Source organism: Pelmatolapia mariae, linkage group LG3_W (genome assembly GCF_036321145.2).
Source record: "Pelmatolapia mariae isolate MD_Pm_ZW linkage group LG3_W, Pm_UMD_F_2, whole genome shotgun sequence".
NCBI classification, from domain to species: Eukaryota; Metazoa; Chordata; class Actinopteri; order Cichliformes; family Cichlidae; genus Pelmatolapia; species Pelmatolapia mariae.
This window is the reverse complement of record NC_086229.1, coordinates 16,038,628-16,060,213: the sequence shown is the minus strand read 5'-3', so window position 1 is coordinate 16,060,213 and position 21,586 is coordinate 16,038,628. Positions and strand designations below refer to the sequence as shown.

Below are 21,586 nucleotides of genomic sequence, written 5' to 3'. Positions count from 1 at the left end.
GCTCTTGCAACTGGCGTCTGAGCTGTGCAGAGGTCGATGTTTGTCATAACAGTGATGTCTCTATTTACAGGTTGAGTTCATTTTATACACAATGCATAACTGTGCTTGTTTAGAGTTGATGTTCCGTCCAAAAGGGTTTTAAGCTTCACTGGTGAGAGTGTCCAGGTGATACATGTTGAGGGAGGATGAGAACATAGCAGGTTAATTGCAGGCACGCTGACAAACACACATGATTTAAATATAGGCCAGGCTAAAGGCCTGGACTTGATGCAGCTTTCAACTTTACAGCTCCTAACGTGCAGGAATGGCGTGGAGTGTAATGAATGAATGCAAAATATGCTTACAGACACAAACATGACAGGGGTTTATTTTACAGGGTAAAGGTGGATCACAGGTTGCTTTGTTTCTGCTTAGCAACTACTGAGGTAAAAGGTGTTAAAGATAAATATGCAATAAGTGAACAGGAAACGTGTGAGGGTGAGCCGGGTGAAACAAAATGTTGTAGATAATGGAAACTTGTCTAACGGGCATTAACAGTAACCTTTGCATGTTATGTATATGCTTGAGGCCAAAAGAGGCGTAAATCCAGATAGAAAACTTTGAAGTGTGCTTTTTAGCGGAGAGTCAGGCTGACATGGGGATGGTGTGTATTTTACTGGGGTTGTGTTTAATAAAACTAAAAGCGTTGCTCACACACATAAAGAGTATTGAGATTGAAGAAAGTTAATATAATGGATAGAGCCCAGAACATGATAATATATAAGTGAAATCAAATGCAATGTGTGATTTCACTTTTATTGGGAAAATAATTAGCCAAGAAATGTGTATTGAACTCTCCACATACATTGACACTGCGCAACTATGAGTGGGCCATGGAATCAAGAAACTGTTACATATCTGTATTAAACTAGCCAACATAGACTCACCACCACAAATGATGTAGGATGTTGCCCTGCAGCGGGGGCAGAAAATAATTTGCAAATCAGGGATGTTATGTTGATTATAATATGCTTACCTATGTAGACACACACACACAGAAGGGAAGAATTTCAAAACAAAACAAAAAACAACTTCCCTTATCCTGTCAAGCACAGGAGCAAAATAAAAATCTCTTTGGGCTCTGTTAAAATTTCTTTAGTAAAAGTGTAAAAGGCCAAACCTAAGAGGTTGGGCAACCCGGAAAGTCCCTCCAGTATCAGGAGTTAATAGTCAGGAAACATTTCTCACATTAACGCCTTATATCTGAAAAATGATTGACTGATAGATGTAGATTGACATACAAGTGCACATACATACACATGTGAATTTAGACATTAAAAGTGTAGAGGCATGTACACACAGATTGGCAAACCGGTACAGAGTCTAACTGAAGAGCTTAACAAAGCAGACGTGGCAGTAGGATTTGTGATTTTGCCTGATATGATATTGTGAACTAACTTTGAATAATGACAGGAACCTTAGATGAACACAGTAGGTTAGTAAGGGGTAGCAGAGAAAGGTTGTTTGTTTTCTATCCCTTACAGGAGAAGATTTCCACTAGAGAGAGACCCAGAAGAGGAGCGGAGATTACCTAAGCATGAAGTGTTTTCAAGTGGGGGCTGGTGTTTAGTACTAGACCACCTAGAGGACAGGAGGTTATTGTCTGATTTGCTGAGTCAGGGGGCGGCAAGAGAGGGTCAGAGCGAAGGTAGTGGACCTGGGAATGGTGTAGTGACGTCTTTGGAAGACGTCAAAAGGGGGAATTGTGGAATTACAGGGATTATTTTACATAACCATCATCTTATCATTGCATTAATTATCATTTCATCAAAGTGTTTATTGAAGCTGCTGGCATTATGTTATAATTTATATTATAGGGGTTATCATAATCAAATATTAACATGTTTATTACAGGTGCAGTTATAACTACTTTAAAATGATTGAGTTAAATATATATATATCATAACTCATATGCTGAGTATATTGTTACAGTAAAATAGTAGCTGAGCAAAGGCCTGAATGTATTCAGCTTCTTGTGGTATTTGAGTTTGCTTAGTTACAGGTGACAGAAGGATGTCCAGTCCATGGTGACCTCAAAGGCCTGAGATCATCACCATATTCTTAAGAGTATGCCACAAGGAGGAACCTCTGTGTTTGCATTTAATTCTTAAAATACATGAATGTTCTGAACATGCAAATTATGTGCTTGTAAACGCAAGAAGGGGCGTTACAATACCCTGATGTTATAAAAGCAATCTAGAGTGTATTTTGGGTAGAGATGTACAACTGTTTTGCAGTTTGCACCTCTCCACGCTGCGTGCATTAAAATCAATTGTTTGAACGACCTCTTCTGGACTATCATTGTTTTACTCTCATCCTCAATTTCGAACCCGTAACACACCTGAGGACACCACAGTGATGTGGACTCGCAGTGACCTTGATCCCAAATTTGTGCACCTACAAGGAGAAAAAGGAGGAGACGATGTTAGAGGACAAAACCAGCGTTACAGCAGGCGCACATCAATGAATCGTTACGCTTTCATCATTAAAGATTTCAGCCTCACTCTGAGGAAACCCACAAAGACTGACAGCGGCAACTACACCTGCTCCATCAGTGCTGGAGGAAAAGAACGGAGACTCAGAGACATCCAGCTGCAGGTCAAAGGTCAGCAACAAGCCCAACACCTGCTGTAATTACAGGTCAATACTCTAGTCGAAGGTCAGAGGTCAGACTGACACAAAGTCTTGTAAAAATACCGATGAAACCAGCAGCATCATTTAGCACAGATGTAACCTCAGTGTAAACAACAAAGCAGGAGATGACTGCAGAGAACTGCTGCAGCCTCTGGAAAATGTGACGTTAGACTCATGTAGGTCCTTCAGCTTGTGTGCAGAGTGCTGTGTGTTTACCACACACATTTCTGTACATATGTAAATAAATGACATTCTATGCATCACCCAGCACAAAACACTCAGAGCAATTTTGCTGCTGCTTCTACAGTTGATGTTGTGGTTTCTTGTCCTCTCAGACCAGCAGGTGGAGGTGAATGTGAGGGAAGGGTCACAGTCTGTCATCCTGCCCTGCAAAACAACACCTGACCTGCCCGAGGGCACCACAGTGGAGTGGACTCGCTCTGACCTCGGACTCATCACAGTCCATGAGTTTTCAAACAGAAATGATGACCTTATGACTCAGGATGAAGTTTACACAAATAGAACAAAGATGAACAAAGACCTGCTGAGAACTGGAGACCTCAGTCTGACCCTGAAATACCCCACAGTGAGAGACAGTGGGAGATACATCTGCACGATCTACAGAGACAAAGACATCCTGACACAGAAAGTAGTGCTGCAGGTCAAAGGTCAGTGCTGTAAGTTGAGGTCAGAGGTCAATTTTTTAGATACAGGTCACAGGTCAGAAATCTTTTTTTATGCTTCTCCACAGAACCTTTTCCTTCCTGGTCCAAAGTTTTAGTGGGTCTCCTGGCTCTCCTGGTTGTTCTAGGGGTTTCTGGAGGTCTTTATTTTCATTTGCGGCAGTATTTCATGTCAGGTGAGTGTCTCCTACTACACTACCCATAATGCCGATGGTTAGCAGGTGTCTGCTCATGTTTCAAACCTCTTTTCCCCACTCTGCGACACACCCGCCGGGGATAAAACCCTGGTTTGTGGCTCTATAAAAGGAACTCCGTAAACCTTTGACATCCTAGTATTCATCATTGACTGTAGAAAATTAAAAAATACTCTAAGTTTCTCTTCAGAACTGTAGCCAGGCTGACAAAAAGTCAGAGCACTCTTGAGACAACCATTCATTTAGTGTTAATGGTGATAACTTCATCAATTTATTCACAAATACAATAGAGAAAGAATTACCCACAAGATCAAGGTAGCACAGATAGAGGTCAGCCAAATATTGAAGGTGCAGAAAGGTGCTACAAGAAGGTGCCTAAGAAGTCCAGCAAGCTGTCGATGTGTGAGGCCTTGCAAACTGTCAACCAAATACTCACAGACTTGGCCAACTGCCAAAAAATATAGTCACATGGTAACAAAGAGAGGGAAGGTAGTCAGAACTGAGGGGACTGAACAACCAAAAGGCAACATTGCAGACATAGAGGACAGGTACAAGTACCTGGGGATCCCACAGGCAAATGGGAACCATGAAGAGGCTGCTAGGAAAGCTGCAACCACCAAGTACCTGCAGAGAGTCAGGCAAGTCCTGAGGAGTCAGCTAAACGGTAAGAACAAGATTGTCTATGAACACCTACGCCCTGCATAGGTACCCTGCTGGGATAATAAGCTAGCCAAAGGAGGAGATAGAAAGCTGGACTGAAAGACAGCACAGAGGCACTAATCATGGCAGCACAAGAACAAGCTCTGAGTACAAGATCCATAGAGGCTGGGGTCTATCACACCAGGCAAGACCCCAGGTGCAGGCTGTGTAAAGATGCCCCAGAGACAATCCAGCACATAACAGCAGGGTGCAAGATGCTGACAGGCAGGGCATACATGGAGCGCCATAACCAAGTGGCCGGCATAGTATTCAGAAACATCTGTGTGAGGATAACCTGGAAGTCCCAAGGTCAGAAACAGAAGAAGACAGCTGTAGTGATAGATGTAGCGGTACCGAGCAAGCTCAGGGTATGCAGTGTTATTGCATATGTATGTTTCTGCTTTAATCTGCTGATACTGCTTTGGGCTTGGTGGAATTTAAACACAACAACATTGCTGGCAGAGGTAAAGTGTAAATTGCATAAACCAGCACATCAAACAGGAAGTCTAGATTGATTCTCTCTTTAACAAAACCTAAACTCTGATCCAATTCAAAGCTTAGACTGATCTGATAGTTGAGTGGATTCGACATGTTCTCATTGCCTTGAAGCCTTCTAAATGTCTTCCTTTCTTCTTCTGATGAAAACCCAGACGTCCTGAGTAGTCTTTCAGGCATGGCATTCATCAGCCCCAGGCTGAGGCTCAGTCTGCCTGTGCTTGTGCTCTTCATCCAACATGTCTGCAGCACTTTACAGGACGCTGCAGACTAGTTACCAAAGAACGAGTCAAGAACACATCAGGAACAAACTGAGACACAATCTGAAGGAGACTAGAAGACAAGGAGGGGACAGGAAGGTCATGTGACCATCACAGCTGCTGCTGATGTCATCATGTTGTGCTTTGTTGTCCCCTCAGGTTACAAGGTGGTGGTGGAATCAGGGGAGGAGTCTGTCCGGCTGCCCTGCAAAGCTATAGTCCAATTACCCAACGCTGCTAAAGTGGAGTGGACAGACAATTCCATTTCCAACAGGAAGGTCCATGTGTCTGACCAGGTTGGAGAACAGGACGAGGTTTACAAAAACCGAACAGAGATGAAGAAGAACCTGCTGAAACCTGGAGACTTCAGTCTGAACCTGAAATACCCCACAGACAAAGACTCAAACACCTACACCTGCTCCGTCTACAGCCACGAAAGAAATCGACTAATCATGAGCAAGAAAGTGGAGCTCATTGTCAAAGGTCAGTTGTCTGTGTATATTCAGATCTCACATGTATTTCATATAATCCACATTTGTGACCTTTTACACACTAATTTCACTCCATGCTTATCCCCCAAACCAATGAAGGTTCTCGGTGAAGAGAAAAAGGTAGAACTTATTGATCAGTAGCTGGTTGGATGAAATACGCTAGCTTAAAGCCAAAGGTTGTTGGTTTGGTCTTCTCCAGTCTGCATGGGGCAAGATACTGAGGTTGTTTTATTCATGTGTGAATCCAGGTTAGTAGAGCAAACCAATAAATGACAGGACCCAGAACCAAGACTAAACAAGACTAGACAAGACTATAATACCCTCTGAAATCTGGGTTTCATTGTTAATATGTTGGTGAGATCTGACTCTGAAGCAAGAGTTAAAGATAGATAGATTTATTTTATAAACTTTTCTTCTGACGATGCTGTCTGTGTTGAGAGCTCAGTGGATCTGCGTTTGACTACTCACCTAGGCTACACTTTCGAGCGCAGATCCACTGAGCGCAGCGCAAGCTAGCGAGACAGAAGCTAAGCTCGTTGCAACATGGTAACTGCCTCAACCCTAGCCGAAACTGAACTTCCCCCACCCTCATTCAGATCCGGCGTTTGGAACTATCTTTGTTTTCATGTGAAGTATGACCCTGACGGTAAGCGCGTCATGGACAAAAATAAAACAGCCCCACGCAATAGGGCTGGGCCATATTGTTCACAGTAATACCTGTACAATGCTAAGACAATGATAAGAAAATGAAATATCACAATAGGATATAGGTAAAACGCGCATGCGCAGTGCCGAATAAGCGCTGCGGTAAAGGAGATTGGTTGAATTTTGGTTAAACTTTCAGCAAGGAATTTGCATTTGCACTGTTAAATGTTTATAAAGCTTTAATGCACATAAAAAAACAGCAGCTTGTTTAAGTAAAATAATTGTGTTGCGCTAGTAAAGTTGTGGAGCTGTATTTTGTCTTGCAGAAATGATATCGTCAGTTATATCGTCATCGCAAAATTTCCAATATATATCGTGAAATATATTTTTGGCCATATCGCCCTGCCCTACCACACAGTGGGCGATCTGCGGTAGCTTGTTCAGGGAGATTTGTTGCGTCATGGCATTAACGTCATTTCAACAAGATTAACGCTGACAGCACTAGTGGGAACACAACGATTATGACTGCACATTTATGCCGACATCATCCTAGTGCAAAGACAAGTGGAAGCAGACAAAAACAACAAGCACGCATGCTACAAACTTTACCTGAGTCATTTAGACAGCCGTTAGCACATGATTCTCCTTATGGGGACCTGCTATGTTTAATATGCTGCTGAGAATATAGCCCAGAAGAGGCATATAGTATAGCTTTTATTTTGGAAAGAGCCATTTCTGTGTAATACACTCTCTTTTCCAAAGATGAGTCAGTCAGTGAGGGAGATCACCATGGTAACTGATGCTGAACACATCAGCTCGTCTGCAGCAGGTTATGTTCTGAGTTTGATGCTGAAATTGGCTCAAAGTGTCCGTATCTGACTAACAGCACCAAATGAAGCCCTGCAGTTATAAAGAAACAGTCGCACTGTTGCTGCAATTTACTTGCAACTGCTGATGAAGAAAAACAGGTTTTAGATTTTGTTGATCCAGCTAACACAAAGAAAGTCTGGATATGTTGATTTTGTTTCATAGTAAGTGCAGTAGCATTCTCTTTCAAAGACTGCAAATAAAGCTTTTATTCTAAAATAACACTGATTTCTTTAGGAAACAACTCTGCTGCTGATTGGACATCAAAGGCAACTTCAAAGGAATCAGTCAAACATCTTTTTAACTCCAAATATTTAACTTATTCAGTGCAATGCTTATTGTGCTCAGTGCTCTGTTGTCTTTTCAGTCCCCCAGGTGGAGGTGGTGGATTCAGATGTACAGTCTGTCCAGCTGCCCTGCAAAGCCACAGTTAATCTGCCCGAAGACGCTAAAGTGGAGTGGACAGACAGTTCACACAGGAAGGTTCACATATGGCAGAATAGACCTGACAACCTTGAAGAACAGTTTGTGTTTTACAAAGATCGAACACAGATGAAAAACAACCCGCTGACAACTGGAGACCTCAGTCTGACCCTGACATACCCCACTGACTGGGATGGAAAGACCTACACCTGCACCGTCTACAACGGACAGGGAAACACCCTGATGAAGAAACAGGTGGAGCTTAAAGTTAGAGGTCAGATAATACTTTGTTTTTCACAAATTTGCTGTAAATAATATGGACATTTCACCTTTTTAACACTAATTTATCACCATACTTTATCCTCCTAACTGCTAGATTTCCTCAGTGAGTTAGGAAAGATTGATCTCACTGATCAGCAACAGTTTGGAAATCGATCAGCATGAAGCTGAAGGAGAAACTGTCAGAGCAAAATCTTAAAGTGAACTCTGAAGCTGATCTGCAGACATCCCAGGGAGGTTGTACAACAATAAATACACAAGGACGCACAACACAAAGAAACTCTACTTGGAAATATTTCTTAAGTGAAAAAGCAAGAGTGAACCAGATTTACCCAAACTAAAACATCAAAAGTCAACAAAAGGTTCCTGATTGAAAAATTAGTAAATGTGGAAAAGGGAGTTACAGTATCATTTGCATTACCTTAGTTTGAACTCCGTTTGTGCTTTGTCTTTATAAAATTGGAGAAGATTCTCAGCAATCCTGCTTTTGATAGTCTAAGCATCAATTCCACATCTTTAACTTAGAAACATTTTGGGGCTTCAAAAAAAGAGACGTACAACTGAATGTCATCTGCATTGTGTAACAAGTAATGTCAAAGTGCCTGAAATCTGGTGAAGAGGGAACGGATATAACAGAAATAGTAAGAGTCTCCAAAACTGCTTATCTTGCCTATGGTGTGTCACAAGGTTCAGAAGAGGACCTGTGCATCCACGTAACCATCAGCTGTGAACAACAGAACAAAACACAGAGACATGTACAGGCAGTAAAGTCCAAGCTTCATTAATCTCATATGAGAGGGAAGAAAAAAACTGTTTCAACTCCAAGAGAAATTTTGCCTCACAGCTCATGTTTGTTTGTTTTCCTGTCAGTCTGTTAGGTGCAGGTGAAGGAGGGGCCGGAGTCTGTCCAGCTGCCCTTTCAAACCACAAAAGACCTGCCTACAGATGCTAAAGTGGTGTGGTGGGACATTCATGACAGGAAGGTCTACGTTTTTTCAGACCAGGCTGGAGAGCAGGACGAGGTTTACAGGGACCGAACAGAGATGAATAACAACCCGCTGACAACTGGAGACCTCAGTCTGACCCTGAAACGTCCCACAGAGAGAGACAGTGGGACATACAGATGTAAAGTCTACGGGAAAACCAGCAGATACAAAAAAGTGCAGCTCATAGTCAAAGGTTTGCTTGTTTGTTTCTTAGTTCCTGTCTGACTGTGTTGTCAGTTGTCACAGATGATATTTGTGTGTTTGTGTGTGTCTGACTGTCTTGTGTCTCCTCTGCAGGGAGAGTTCAGGTCCAGGATCAAACAGGGGACATCAGGAACAGAAGCAGCTCCATTGATCCGACTCCTCTGATGGCTGATCGATCAGTTTGATCTGTGTGTTCTTTGATTATTGATCAGTGATGTCAGAGTGGAGTCAGTGTGATGTTGTTGTGTGTTTGAGACTTTTAGTGTCCATGAAGGTCTCTGCTGCCGTAGATCCTCTGAACTGTGACAGAGGTCTCACTCTGGAGGAAACTCTCAGCACTTTCCAGCAGCTCCTCCATCATGGAGGACGTTCCCTCACTGTAACAGGTGGAGGAGAGAGGAGAGGAAGCACAGGTGGATCCTCTGAGGAAGAGGAGCGTTCGTACAAACCACATGATCACATGACCAGAATGGTTTAAGTACAAAGTCAGATTAATGGGCTTGCAGGTGTCCTTAAAGTCAGATTCCTCACATCAGGTTCACCAGGGAGGACAAAGGATAACTGTTTGCTGAGCTGAGCACTATATGCAGTCTGCCTTTGTTTTCGCGTCTTCGTTCACTTTGAAATAGTTCCATGCGGCTCACTTGTTTCGCCTTCTCCCAGCTCCGAGCTGCAGCCGGGGCCTGGGGGCGGGCACTGGGAAAGACTCTCTCACAGCTGACTAAATGCCAGATTTTCACCTCAGGAAGCACACAGCCCCACTCCACTGTTGGCCAACGCCCTCAACGACTTTTACTGCCGGTTTGATGAGACATCAAGCAGCTTTCACAACTCAATAGAGAATTCCCCAACAATAGAGGCACTTTGGTCACTCATGGTAATGGTAAATGGACTGATTCTTATAGAGCACTTTTCTACTCTCCCAGAGTACTCAAAGCACTCTATACAACATGCCACATTCACCCAGTCACACCCATTCTCACAAGCAATACCTCTATACTGAGTGCTTTCTCACTACACTCACACACATTCATACTCCGATGGATGCATCGGAGAGCAACTTGGCGTTAGTATCTCGCCCAAGGATACTTGGCATGCAGACTGGAGGAGCCTGGGATCGAACCTCCTTGCGATCAGTAGGTGACCTGTTCTACCTCCTGAGCTACAGCCACCCCCAGCAACAGCAACAGCAACAGCAACAATTTTGGTTTAACTGTTGCAGGATTTCATTACACAAACAAGCTGAAAAAAACTGCAGAACACATGGATCAATGCATTCAATAAAAATATAACAGGAAACAGATTTCTTAATCAAACTGCTGGAACAAAGCGAACCACTCAACACAAACACTACAGTAGAACAGTTTAGAAAGCTTAAAATGTAACAAGAGGCACATTTTCATTCATAGGTGCCTCATCAGATCTTTACAGAAGACTCCACCTGAACTCTGTGGAGCCTGATCTCAAGGGTTTAAGTCTGACGCTGAAACCAGAAGAGGATCTTTCTGTCTCTGCAGATTCACTGTGATCCAGAGATGGCAATGATTTCAGTCCTGCATCACGCTGATGTTTGCACAGAGAAGATAATTTGGTAAATGTTTTTGAACATTGGTAACAGTAAACTTCATAATCATTATGCAAATTTTTACTCTGCGAATGGTACTCATGGCCATTGACCAATGGTTGTTGATTAATGCTCAAAAGAATTTGCATATTAATGATGAAGAAATTGACCTCACAGCCCATTGTTCATTCATTGGGCCGGTTTCAGTCGTTATGCAAATGTGCCGTTTACAAGATTAACGTAAAAGCAGGAATCAAGACGTAACAGTTTATTTGTAACATGGAATCGTTTCTGAGTGGAGTATGAACTGAGATTACTCAAACTCTTTCACAGATGAAGTTCTCTTTCATGTGTCTGCGTTCATGCTTAGTATGATCACATGATTGTGAAAAGGTTTTGTCACAGTGTCTGCACTTGTATGGTTTCTCTCATGTGTGGACTCGTTTATGCTTTTCAAGCTGACATGCACTGATGAAGGATGACCCACACTGATCGCAGACATGCTTTTTAACGCCACTGTGAAGGAGTTCATATTGTTTGAAGTCCTTTGAAGTGGTGAAGCCTCTCCCGCATTCTTTACAGTAGTTCATTTTGTCTCCAGTGTGTCTACGTTGATGTATTTTCAGAGTCCTTCAATGACTTAAAGTTTTTCCACAAAGGTCACAACAAAAGTCTTTCCCACAGCGATGACAGGGTTGAGAACTTGATCCATCTGTGTCGCTCTGCTTCTAAACAAAAACACAAAGACAGTGTAAGTCAGTCCTTCAACATTTTTATCCTGAACGTCACCTGAAATAAAGAGCATCTCTGCCAAAGTCCAATTACATTTTACTGTTTACATTATCACACTCAGCTCAATTTAATGTGCTATAAAAAGGATAAGAGTAAAAACATTAAAGTAATACTAGTTTAATGCTACAATAACAATAACACAATTCTCAAACACTATCCCTAAAAACCTGTGATTAGAGTCTGAATAATCATTCAGAGCTGCCTTTCCATGCAGTAGAATTGCTAACATGCTAACACAATTTGATGAGCAGAGTTGTTTCAAACAGTCGGGCTGACAAGATAAAAATATAAATACATACCTCACAGTAACTGCACTTGTAGAGTCTTTCTGGTGTGGATCTGTTGGTGTGCTTTCAGGTAACGTGGAGATTTAAAAGTCTTCTCACACAGGTCACATTTATAAGGTCGTTCCTCAGTGTGGGTAAACATGTGACGTCGTAACTCTGTGTTTGTAGTAAACTGTTTACCACACTGATCACAGCTGTACACATCATGTCTGGTGTGAATGCGTAGGTGAATGTTTCGGCTCCCTATCAGGCTGAAAGTTTTTCCACAAATGTCACAGCTGTACGCCTTAATTCCAGAGTGGGTAACTAGATGACTCTGTAAGCTGTTACTGTGAGTAAAAGCTCTGCCACACTGATCACAGGTGTACGCTTTAACTCCACTGTGGATGAGTTTGTGTGTTTTTAAGCCTCCAGACGTGGTAAAAGACTTTCCACACTCGTCACAGCTGAACGGTCTCTCTCCAGTGTGGATTAGTTGGTGTGTTTTTAATGTTCCACACTGGGTAAAAGCCTCTCCACACTCATCACAGCTGAACGGTCTCTCTCCAGTGTGGATGAGTTTGTGTGTTTTTAAGTTTCCAGACTTGGTAAAAGACTTTCCACACTCGTCACAGCTGAACGGTCTCTCTCCAGTGTGGATGAGTTTGTGTTTTTTTAATGTTCCACACTGGGTAAAAGCCTCTCCACACTCATCACAGCTGAACGGTCTCTCTCCAGTGTGGATGAGTTTGTGTGTTTTTAAGTTTCCAGACTTGGTAAAAGACTTTCCACACTCGTCACAGCTGAACGGTCTCTCTCCACTGTGGATGAGTTTGTGTGTTTTTAAGCTTCCAGATGTGGTAAAAGACTTTCCACAGTCTCCACAGCTGAACGGTCTCTCTCCACTATGGATGAGTTTGTGTGTTTTTAAGTTTCCAGAGTGGGTAAAAGACTTTCCACACTCGTCACAGCTGAACGGTCTCTCTCCACTGTGGATGAGTTTGTGTGTTTTTAAGCTTCCAGATGTGGTAAAAGACTTTCCACAGTCTCCACAGCTGAACGGTCTCTCTCCAGTGTGGATGAGTTGGTGTGTTTTTAAGTTTCCAGACTGCGTAAAAGACTCTCCACAGTCTCCACAGCTGAACGGTCTCTCTCCACTGTGGATGAGTTGGTGTGTTTTTAAGTTTCCAGACGTGGTAAAAGACTTTCCACAGTCTCCACAGCTGAACGGTCTCTCTCCACTATGGATGAGTTTGTGTGTTTTTAAGTTTCCAGAGTGGGTAAAAGACTTTCCACACTCGTCACAGCTGAACAGTCTCTCTCCACTGTGGATGAGTTTGTGTGTTTTTAAGCTTCCAGACGTGGTAAAAGACTTTCCACAGTCTCCACAGCTGAACGGTCTCTCTCCGGTGTGGATGACCTGATGCATTTTTAGGGAAGCTTTCACAGTAAAATCTTTCCCAAACTCGTCACGGTTGTATTTTTTTCTTCCACTTCTTTCTTCAACAAAATTGTCGGCCTCCTGAGAGCGCTGACTTCTCGATCCACGTTGGTCCTGCAGTGACAGAGACAAAAACAGAGGCTGTGATTTGTGGGAAATACATTATTCTAACCGGGCTTTTGTTAGTGGTATTTTGTGAGCTTTTATTAAATAAGTATTTATACTTATTTTCTCCGCCCCTTTCGTGAGTGTGGACGCTTCCTCTCTTTGCTCTTCAAATGCTTTGCTTCTTTTATTGATTTTTATGCTGATTTTTTCCCTTTTTTCTAAATGAGCTTACCTGCGAGAGCTTCTGGACACTTATAGATCATTAGGACTAAAGTGTTCTTAACAGAACAGCAACATTTTTAGTTACCTTATCCTCAGCGCTCCGTGTGTCTGTGGCCTAGACACAGCTGAAGCCTGATTACAGCGTCTGGACACCGAACAGCCTCAATAGCCTGGAAAGGTGCTAACCGCTAGGCTAACTAGCAACAAGATGCCTTCCCTCTCCACAGATGACTACCACAGCCTCCTGCAGAAGATTGCAGTACTGGAGACAAAAATTCATCGCTTAGAAGTAAATGTGGAGGTAAATGGACTGTGTGGAAATGAAAGAACCTCGCCATTGATTCAAAGCAATGGCGATGAGCAAGCTAGTACACAGTTAAGGAGCACAGATAACATGACCAAGAAAGTAGACTCTGTGCATTATAATAAATCCTCAAGCAATAATCCCCCCTTGGACTGTCTTGGTGCAAAACCAAGACATAAATCATGTCTCCTGGAAGGGGGAGGACGTATCACAGGCAGAGCACAGCGAGCTGAAATCTGTGAAACCGACTGGCCTTCACTTCCTACGAGACAGAGAAGCTCTTCTACCCCTGTATACGAGAGGAAACAGGACTGGACAACCGTGAATAGGAAGGTTAACAACAAACCTCCAAAACAACTGAATGTGAAACTGCAGAACAGATTTGCTCCACTATCAAAGGACCCTGGATCTTGTTGGGAAGGAAGGATTATTTTTTGTTATTTTTATTATTTCCATCTATTATTTTATTTTTATTAATTCTATTTTTATTATTTTGTCATTACTGTTGCATCATAATCATATAGCAAGCCTTTGCATTGACACATTTATTGAAGTATTGATACTGCATTCATAGGTTTAAATATATTAGCCTTTAGTACAGGTCTAGTAAGAATCACTTTAAATTGCTGAGCTGCAGGGACAGGAAATATACTCTGTGCCAAAAGGAGACAGGAAACACTTCTGCAAGGCTTGCAGAAGTAAAACTGAAAGCAGAGTCTGAGTGCAAGTTGTTTTGTCATTTTGTTATGCATTTATATCTCTGATTAAGCTTTGATTAAGTTTTAAGTAGTGGTATTAGATTGAAACATTTGTTTTATACATTTTACATAGAAGTTAAGATCATCACAACACAGGATGGCCTCAGCCTGGTTGCCTAGGCCGAGGTCAACTAAGGTGCAGAGAGCATATGCACACTCTGTGCACGCACAGGCAGGCATACACACACATACACACACACATACGGTTAGGGTGTAGGTGAAAGTTGAGCATGCTTCCTGTGACTGATGAAGAAACAGATGAGCTGAGCTGGCTTACGGGAAACCACCGGGGAGAAGATGGAAGCCGGTGTCCTTTTACTTTTGTCACAAGTTGTCAAATAGAACATTTGTGGTTTTGAAACTGATGTATGTGATGACGCAATGAGGGGGCGTCACTAAATATACTCTGATGCATATAAAACTGTATTTTGAAGTCTGGGCGAAGAGATTTTGATGCTGTTTGTATACAGTGTCCATCTCCCACGCTGCGTGTGCTTCATTAAAAATCATTCGTTGACTCCAACTGACTGGGTCAGTGTGTTATTCCGATCTCCCACATCTCTCTCGTCCTCAAAATGAACTTTAACAATCTATATCGGACAACCATCCACCTAAAAGTAGCGAAGTAAAGTCTGAAAATCTGTTGAAAAGTAAAAGGCCACAGGGAAAGCTAAAGGCTAGGCCTGAAACTCTGATTGTGGGTGACTCTGCCGTAAAGGATGTACAAAGGATGTGCGGTAAGAACACTAAAGTCCTCTGCTTTCCTAAGGATATGGTCAACAACCTGAAGGAGAGAATTCTTCAGATTGCAGATGAATATCCAACTGTGACAAACATTGTTCTGCATACAGGGTCAAACGATGTGTCCAAACAACAGTCGGAGGCTCTGAAACGGGACTTTACTGGATTATTACATACTGTAAACTCTCTGAATGCAGCTGTATTCATCAGTGGACCTGTACCGCCCGTCAGAGGAGGAGACGAGAGATTCAGCAGGTTGTTTGCACTGAATAAATGGCTCATATCAGCATGTACTGACCACTCAGTGCATTTTATCAACAACTTTAATATTTTTTGGGAACGCAGGCATCTGTTTAAAGCAAACGGATTTAATTTTAACAAGTCAGGGGTGAAACTGTTCACCTCCAACTTGTTTTATTCCATACGTCATCCATCTGTGCTTGGTGCCAAGGCTGAGATAAACGAGGAGTTATCTCATAAAGAGGAACAAACAGTACTCCAAGAACAAACAAAGCCCAGCAGAAACCTTGAGGAGGAGCTCCATCTGCCCCCACCCGGGAAGAGCCTCAGAAAGGAGAGATGTCTGAGGCAAGAAGAGGGGTCCCTATTTGCCTCCAACTCTCTCAACAACACCAACGACCAGGACCAGGGACCACGACCTTCCCCAGTCCCCGGAACCCCTGACAGGCCATCACCCTCCTCCCCCTCCCTTTCTCCCTCATCCCCACACCTGAAATTCACTGAGGAGATGATGGAGCGGGTCAATGCTGGGCTCAGATCTACCCCCCGGCCCAATCCCTTTTTGTCCCCCATAAACCCCCCACCAGAGCAGCCAAAGGTTCGCCATCGGGCCCCGCCCTCAACAGAGCAATCGAAGTTACATTGCGCAGCCTCTCCCCCCTTAGTTCCTCCTTACCACCTTCATGCTCTGTCTCCGCAGTCTGATGTGTGATGTGTGGAGGGTCCAGGCTGTGAGGATTATGGCAGTGGTGACTTTTCCCAGGAGAAGCTGGGACCCTGTTTACTAGAAGGTTTTAAAATTTCAGTACTTTTAGGTGACAGAAGGAGACATGTGGCCTGGTCAAAACACAGAGAGCTGCACTCTAAAAGATCTTTAAATATAGTAAACATACCTTGTGTGCCACAGACTGCTCCCAAACACAAGGGGGCAAATAATACCTCTAAAACACTTAAGTTGGCTTTATTAAACGTTAGAGCTTTAGCTGGGAAAACATATTTAATTAATGATTTAATCACTGAGCACAACCTTGATTTTATGTTTTTAACTGAAACTTGGATGGACCAAAGTAACAGTGGAGCTGTTCTCATCGAGACGACCCCTCCTAACTACATCTTGATGCATTCTCAATCATCCAGGAAAGTAAATCTCCAAAAGTTGAATCTGTTCATCTGGACGTAGCGTTTTGTGGGAGAAACGTTTCGTCACTCATCCAAGTGACTTCTTCAGTCTCAGCTGACTACAGGTTTCCCCAAACCTTATAAACGGTACATTTGCATAATGACTGAAACCAGCCCACTGAAGGAACAATGGGCTGTGAGGTCAGTTCCTTAGTCATAATTATGCAAATTCCCATGACCATTGATCAACAATCACTGACCAAAACCCACTGATCAAAGAACACTGATCAATGGCCATGAGTACCATTCACAGAGAGTTGGGGAATGGCTGCAATCACAGCATTGTAAGATGGCGAAAGATGTACCCTTAGGCCCCCTCCTCGATTCAAAGATGGTCTTTCCCTTTTCACGTAAATGGCCTCCTTGACTCCGCGCTCAAACCAGGAGCACAAACTGGGTGTCATCAGGACGCTACAACACAGAGCGAACACCGGCTACATAGGGGATGACAACGTTGTTGCGTCTGTCTTTCTTATCCTCCCTCGCTGGTGTCTGATCTTCTTTTCTGTGACTCTTTGCTGACTTTATGAACGCCCAGTTAGGATAACCACATGTTTTGAGTGCTTCCTTTACGTGTGTGTGTTCCTTCTTTTTTCCCTCAGGCTTAGAGGGAATATGTTCTGCCCGGTGGTGTAGGGTCCTGATTACTCCAAGTTTGTGTTCCAGAGGGTGATGGGAGTCAAAGAGGAGGTACTGGTCCGTGTGTGTGGGCTTCCGGTAAACTTCAATGTTGAGGTTGCCGTTCTCTTCAATGTGCACGGCGCAGTCCAGGAAAGGCAGACAGACTGTCTGCCACCAGCGAGGGAGGATAAGAAAGACAGACGCAACAACATTGTCATCCCCTATGTAGCCGGTGTATCAGAGAAACTCAGGAGAGTTTTCTCCAAGCACGACATCCCAGTGTACTTCAGACCCAGCAACACACTCAGACAGAAACTGGTTCACCCGAAAGACAAAACTCCAAAACACAAACTTAACAACGTGGTGTATGCTGTACAGTGCAGCAAGGAATGCCCAGACCTCTACATTGGAGAGACCAAACAGCCACTTCACAAGCGCATGGCACAACATAAAAGAGCCACCTCCACAGGACAAGACTCAGCAGTCCACCTGCATCTTAAGGATAAAGGTCACTCTTTCGAGGATGCCAATGTTCACATATTGGACAGAGAGGACAGATGGTTTGAAAGAGGAGTGAAAGAGGCCATCTATGTCCACTGTGAGCGACCATCTTTGAACAGAGGCGGTGGTTTACGACACCAACTGTCTGCCATCTATAATCCAGTTTTGAGATCCCTCCCCAGACGCTTTAACGCCCACTCACATCCTGGGCCATCTGACCTCAGGAATTCACATGATACGGTGGGGCCAGGTTTCACAATGAACTCACCCGAAACCCGGGCTGATTAGGTCCCATACCCGCTTTCACACCTTGGCTCATGTGATTAGAGGATCACCAGGGGGTCATTTGTCCCTCTTTGGGGGGGATACTCCCACTGGGTTTAAATCTGGGACTCTCGGCCATTTGACCTTAGAACTGAAGAAGCTTCTCGGATGAGAGGTGAAACCTCTTCAAGCAACTTAAAGAAGTCCAGACGCTTTTCTTTGCAAACTCCTTTGACAACATATCAATCTGTCAATCCTTTCCGTGTCCGGGCCGGGTGAGGTTTCCCGTGTTGAGTCAAATTAAGCCGCAGGCTCCACTCCTCTGGCTCACCCCGAGCCGCGTGCTGTCCACCCTTACAGTGATCACACGGTTGCTGTAACAGTAGCCTACAATCAACGGCTGCAGGCCTCCTGCTGCCAGCTGTACACATCAACACCAAAAACAACAACAGCACAAGCAGCGCACAGGTTTTAAGCTGGTGAGGCATCATTGTAGATGCAGTGAAGGTGAGTCCATCTCACCTGCAGCAGCACCACGAGCCGCCACAATAATAAGACCTTTTTTATTTAATTATAAATAAATTCTTTCTCCTAATTATGTCCTGGGTTTTAGCTAATTAATAATACCAAAGGAAACATCACAAAAAACACTTAAGGTCATGAAAATTAATTGCGATTTAGTAATTCACTGAGGCATCCACCTTATTTATTTAAAAGTATCGTATCGGTATTGGTATCGGCGATACTGGCCCGAATTTACTTGGTATCGGATCGATACCAAAATATGCAGTATCGCACACCACTACCATCAAGCGGTGCAACTTCGTAGCTGAGCAAAGTCGTACTGAAACATTTGACAGATTTTCGAGCACCGTGTACATAAAATTGTTTCGAGGTCAGTAAACACAACCAGAGTTACATAAGGTACATAAGGAGCACTGTCGAACAAAGGATTGATTTTAGGTGTGCAGTATTTTATGCCTGCTAGCATGCTCTACCAAAAATAGGCTTTGTTGTGTATCTGACAGACGAAAGTCAAACTAGTTCCACACCACTGAAGTTGCAGCATTTTTACAAACCAGTTCTGGTTCATCCGTTTCATTTAACGACCCACTTTCTCTTCTCGCCGCCATGTGCTTATGTAAACATATGCACTGCGCATGCGCGTTTTACCCATATTCTATCCAATATTTCATTTTCCTATCATTGCCCAAAATTACACCGGTATTACCGTGAACGGTATGATATAGCCCAGCCCTACACGTGTCAATATTTATGTCTCCAGATTGTTTGTATAGTGAGCTGTTAAGAGATTTTGGGGTTTTTATTATGTTATGCTTAAAAGTACGTTTCATTATCTAAATGTGTTTGCTCTTTTCAGTATTCAGCTTAAACTCTGTGCACACTTTGTGCAGACTCCTAAATGGGGAAGTTACACTCTGTACTCAGAGTCTGCACGCAGCAGCTATTTTATCTCTTCCTGTATCACTTCCTGTATGTGCTTTCAATAAAAGACTACTTCTTTATGCTGCAGGCGAGAGTCTCTCTGAGTCTCCCCGTGTACACGTAAAACCTGTCTCTGAGCGTTTTATTCCGACCTGGGTTGCAATTCAGGAAAACTCCTGACATGAGCCATTAAGACTGTACTCTTGGTACAGTTTTTATTTTTGCTGCTTTTGTCTTACACTGTCAAATAAACACAGATTTGCAGCGTTTGTATGTGTGTGCAAAAGCAAATGTACCAGGCCTCAAAGACAATGGGTGGTTTGCACAACAAAAGCAGGATGTGAATCGAGCATATGACCTGTACAAATCTCAGCAGGGGTGATCAGTGGCGGTCCTAGCCTGTTTGGCGCCCCGGGCGAACACTCCCTCTGCCCCCCCCCCCCCCCCCCCCCCCCCCCACACACACACACACATAAAACATATTAAGGATTATACATTAACATAAAACTGTTGTCGGAACCATACTGAATTTCGCCAGAGAAACACACACACACACACACACACACATATGAAGAGAGAGAGAGAGAGAGTATGGATTGTATGCAAACGGCTACCAAACAGCCATCATAATTCATCATACAATGAGAACAGGACAAATCAACAATTGACAATGATTAATTAATATTAAAGTCTGTAACATAATGTCTTGTTTGGAATTTAGTCTGTTACTGTTACTATTTTTACCATTTCTTATTGGAGCAACTGTAACCCACATTATTTCCTTAGGGATTAATAAAGTATGATTCTGATTGTTTCAGGATGATCTGCCATTATCCAATCACACATCTGCTTATGTGTATCTTTTGCTCGTTTCTCCTCCTCTTCTTTTCTCTTTTTTCTAAACTAAGCACCTGATGGCTTTGAACTTTTCTTGTCCATCTTCCATTTTGCACTCCATCCTCCAACCCGAGGATCACCACAACATAACCTAACAGACCTACACCTTAGTTCACAGATTCACTTTGTCTAAGGTGTATTTCTGGGATTTCACACAACCCAGGATTCAAATCATGAATACATAATGGGCTTGGATTTACATTATTATGAATGAAATGTGCTCTATTTGGAAGCAGCCGGCCCCCTCTCCCCTTTCGACGCGTTGTGTGTGAGACTTTAAATCATCAAACTGTAAATTATAAATTTTAAATTGTCATTGATCCCTTTACCCCGAGTTACCCCGAGTCCTAAAGTGTATATTTATTTTCTTACTCTTCTTATAGTTATTATTTGTTTACTTGCACTGCTGTAACTGGAGCCCCGTCGTCTCGTCTCTCTATATACTCGACTGTATGTAGCGGAGATGACAATAAAGTTTACTTTGACTTCAGCAGCGAGTAGGCGCACCGAGGGCTCTCGCGCTCACTTTTCGCGTATTGAATTTCGAAAAAACACCGGTGCAAATTATAAGTCTGTATCATGATGTCTGGTGTTTTCGTGTTTGTTGGTTTGTTTTTATTTTGTTTTATTTTGCGAGTTGATTATTAGATGCTGCTCCAGCCAGCCAGAGAATCCCCCGCCACCCCGCCCTCTCCTCGCTGTGCCGCAAGCAGCAGGTGCACCTCGCAAACGGAGGGCGCCCTTACTCCCAGCAAATGGGCGATAGAAAACCGATCGGTGCCTATGCCATTCCCAATATGCGCTGGCTGATGTCGGGGCAGCATGAGTACAAGCAATTTTTTTTTTTTTTTTGCCGATGCCCGTGATGCCGCCCCCCACCACGATGCCGCCCCGGGCAACCGCCCGTGTCGCCCGTATCTAAAACCGCTACTGGGGGTGATTAACACCTCGGGACTTGCATCAGAAAATAAAAAAGTCAGTAATTCTAGTAGGTGTTGGGTTCAAGGGATTTCTGCAAATGTGCGCAGGGTTAGTAAATCTAGTGTTGAAGTTAGCTCGGTGCTTACCTTTAGATGAGCCCACAAACCGAGAGAAACTCCGTGATGAAGCTGGAACTCTTTCCAAACACAGGAAACAGGTCAGGGAGCAGAGACCCACGTGGTTCACGCTGATCTCAGCTACGATCCAGGAGACAAGGGTGTGCAGATCGATGCAGATATCGATCCAAACGTTGGTAGTGGTATATGATCGATACTTTAGTTTGTTTCTCTCCTGGAGGTTCACTATTTACTCGCTGTGGATGAAACAGCAGCTCTGTCTGTGTGAACACCTCTTCTTATGCG

At 43.3% G+C, this 21,586-nt stretch overlaps 2 protein-coding genes across 2 annotated transcripts in view; both read right to left on the bottom strand.

Annotated features, from left to right (window-relative positions):
- The window catches only part of LOC135932628 (uncharacterized), a 305,408-nt gene that overhangs the window by 254,805 nt on the left and 29,017 nt on the right, over positions 1–21,586 (bottom strand). The window lies entirely within an intron of this gene.
- On the bottom strand, positions 11,494–21,573 carry LOC134624262 (zinc finger protein 595-like). Its single transcript, XM_063469221.1, has 2 exons — positions 21,311–21,573; positions 11,494–13,076 (listed from the first exon to the last, which is right to left on the bottom strand). Exon 2 carries the CDS (start codon positions 12,948–12,950, stop codon positions 11,556–11,558), a length of 1,395 nt encoding a protein of 464 aa, XP_063325291.1. The 5' UTR covers positions 12,951–13,076; positions 21,311–21,573; the 3' UTR covers positions 11,494–11,555.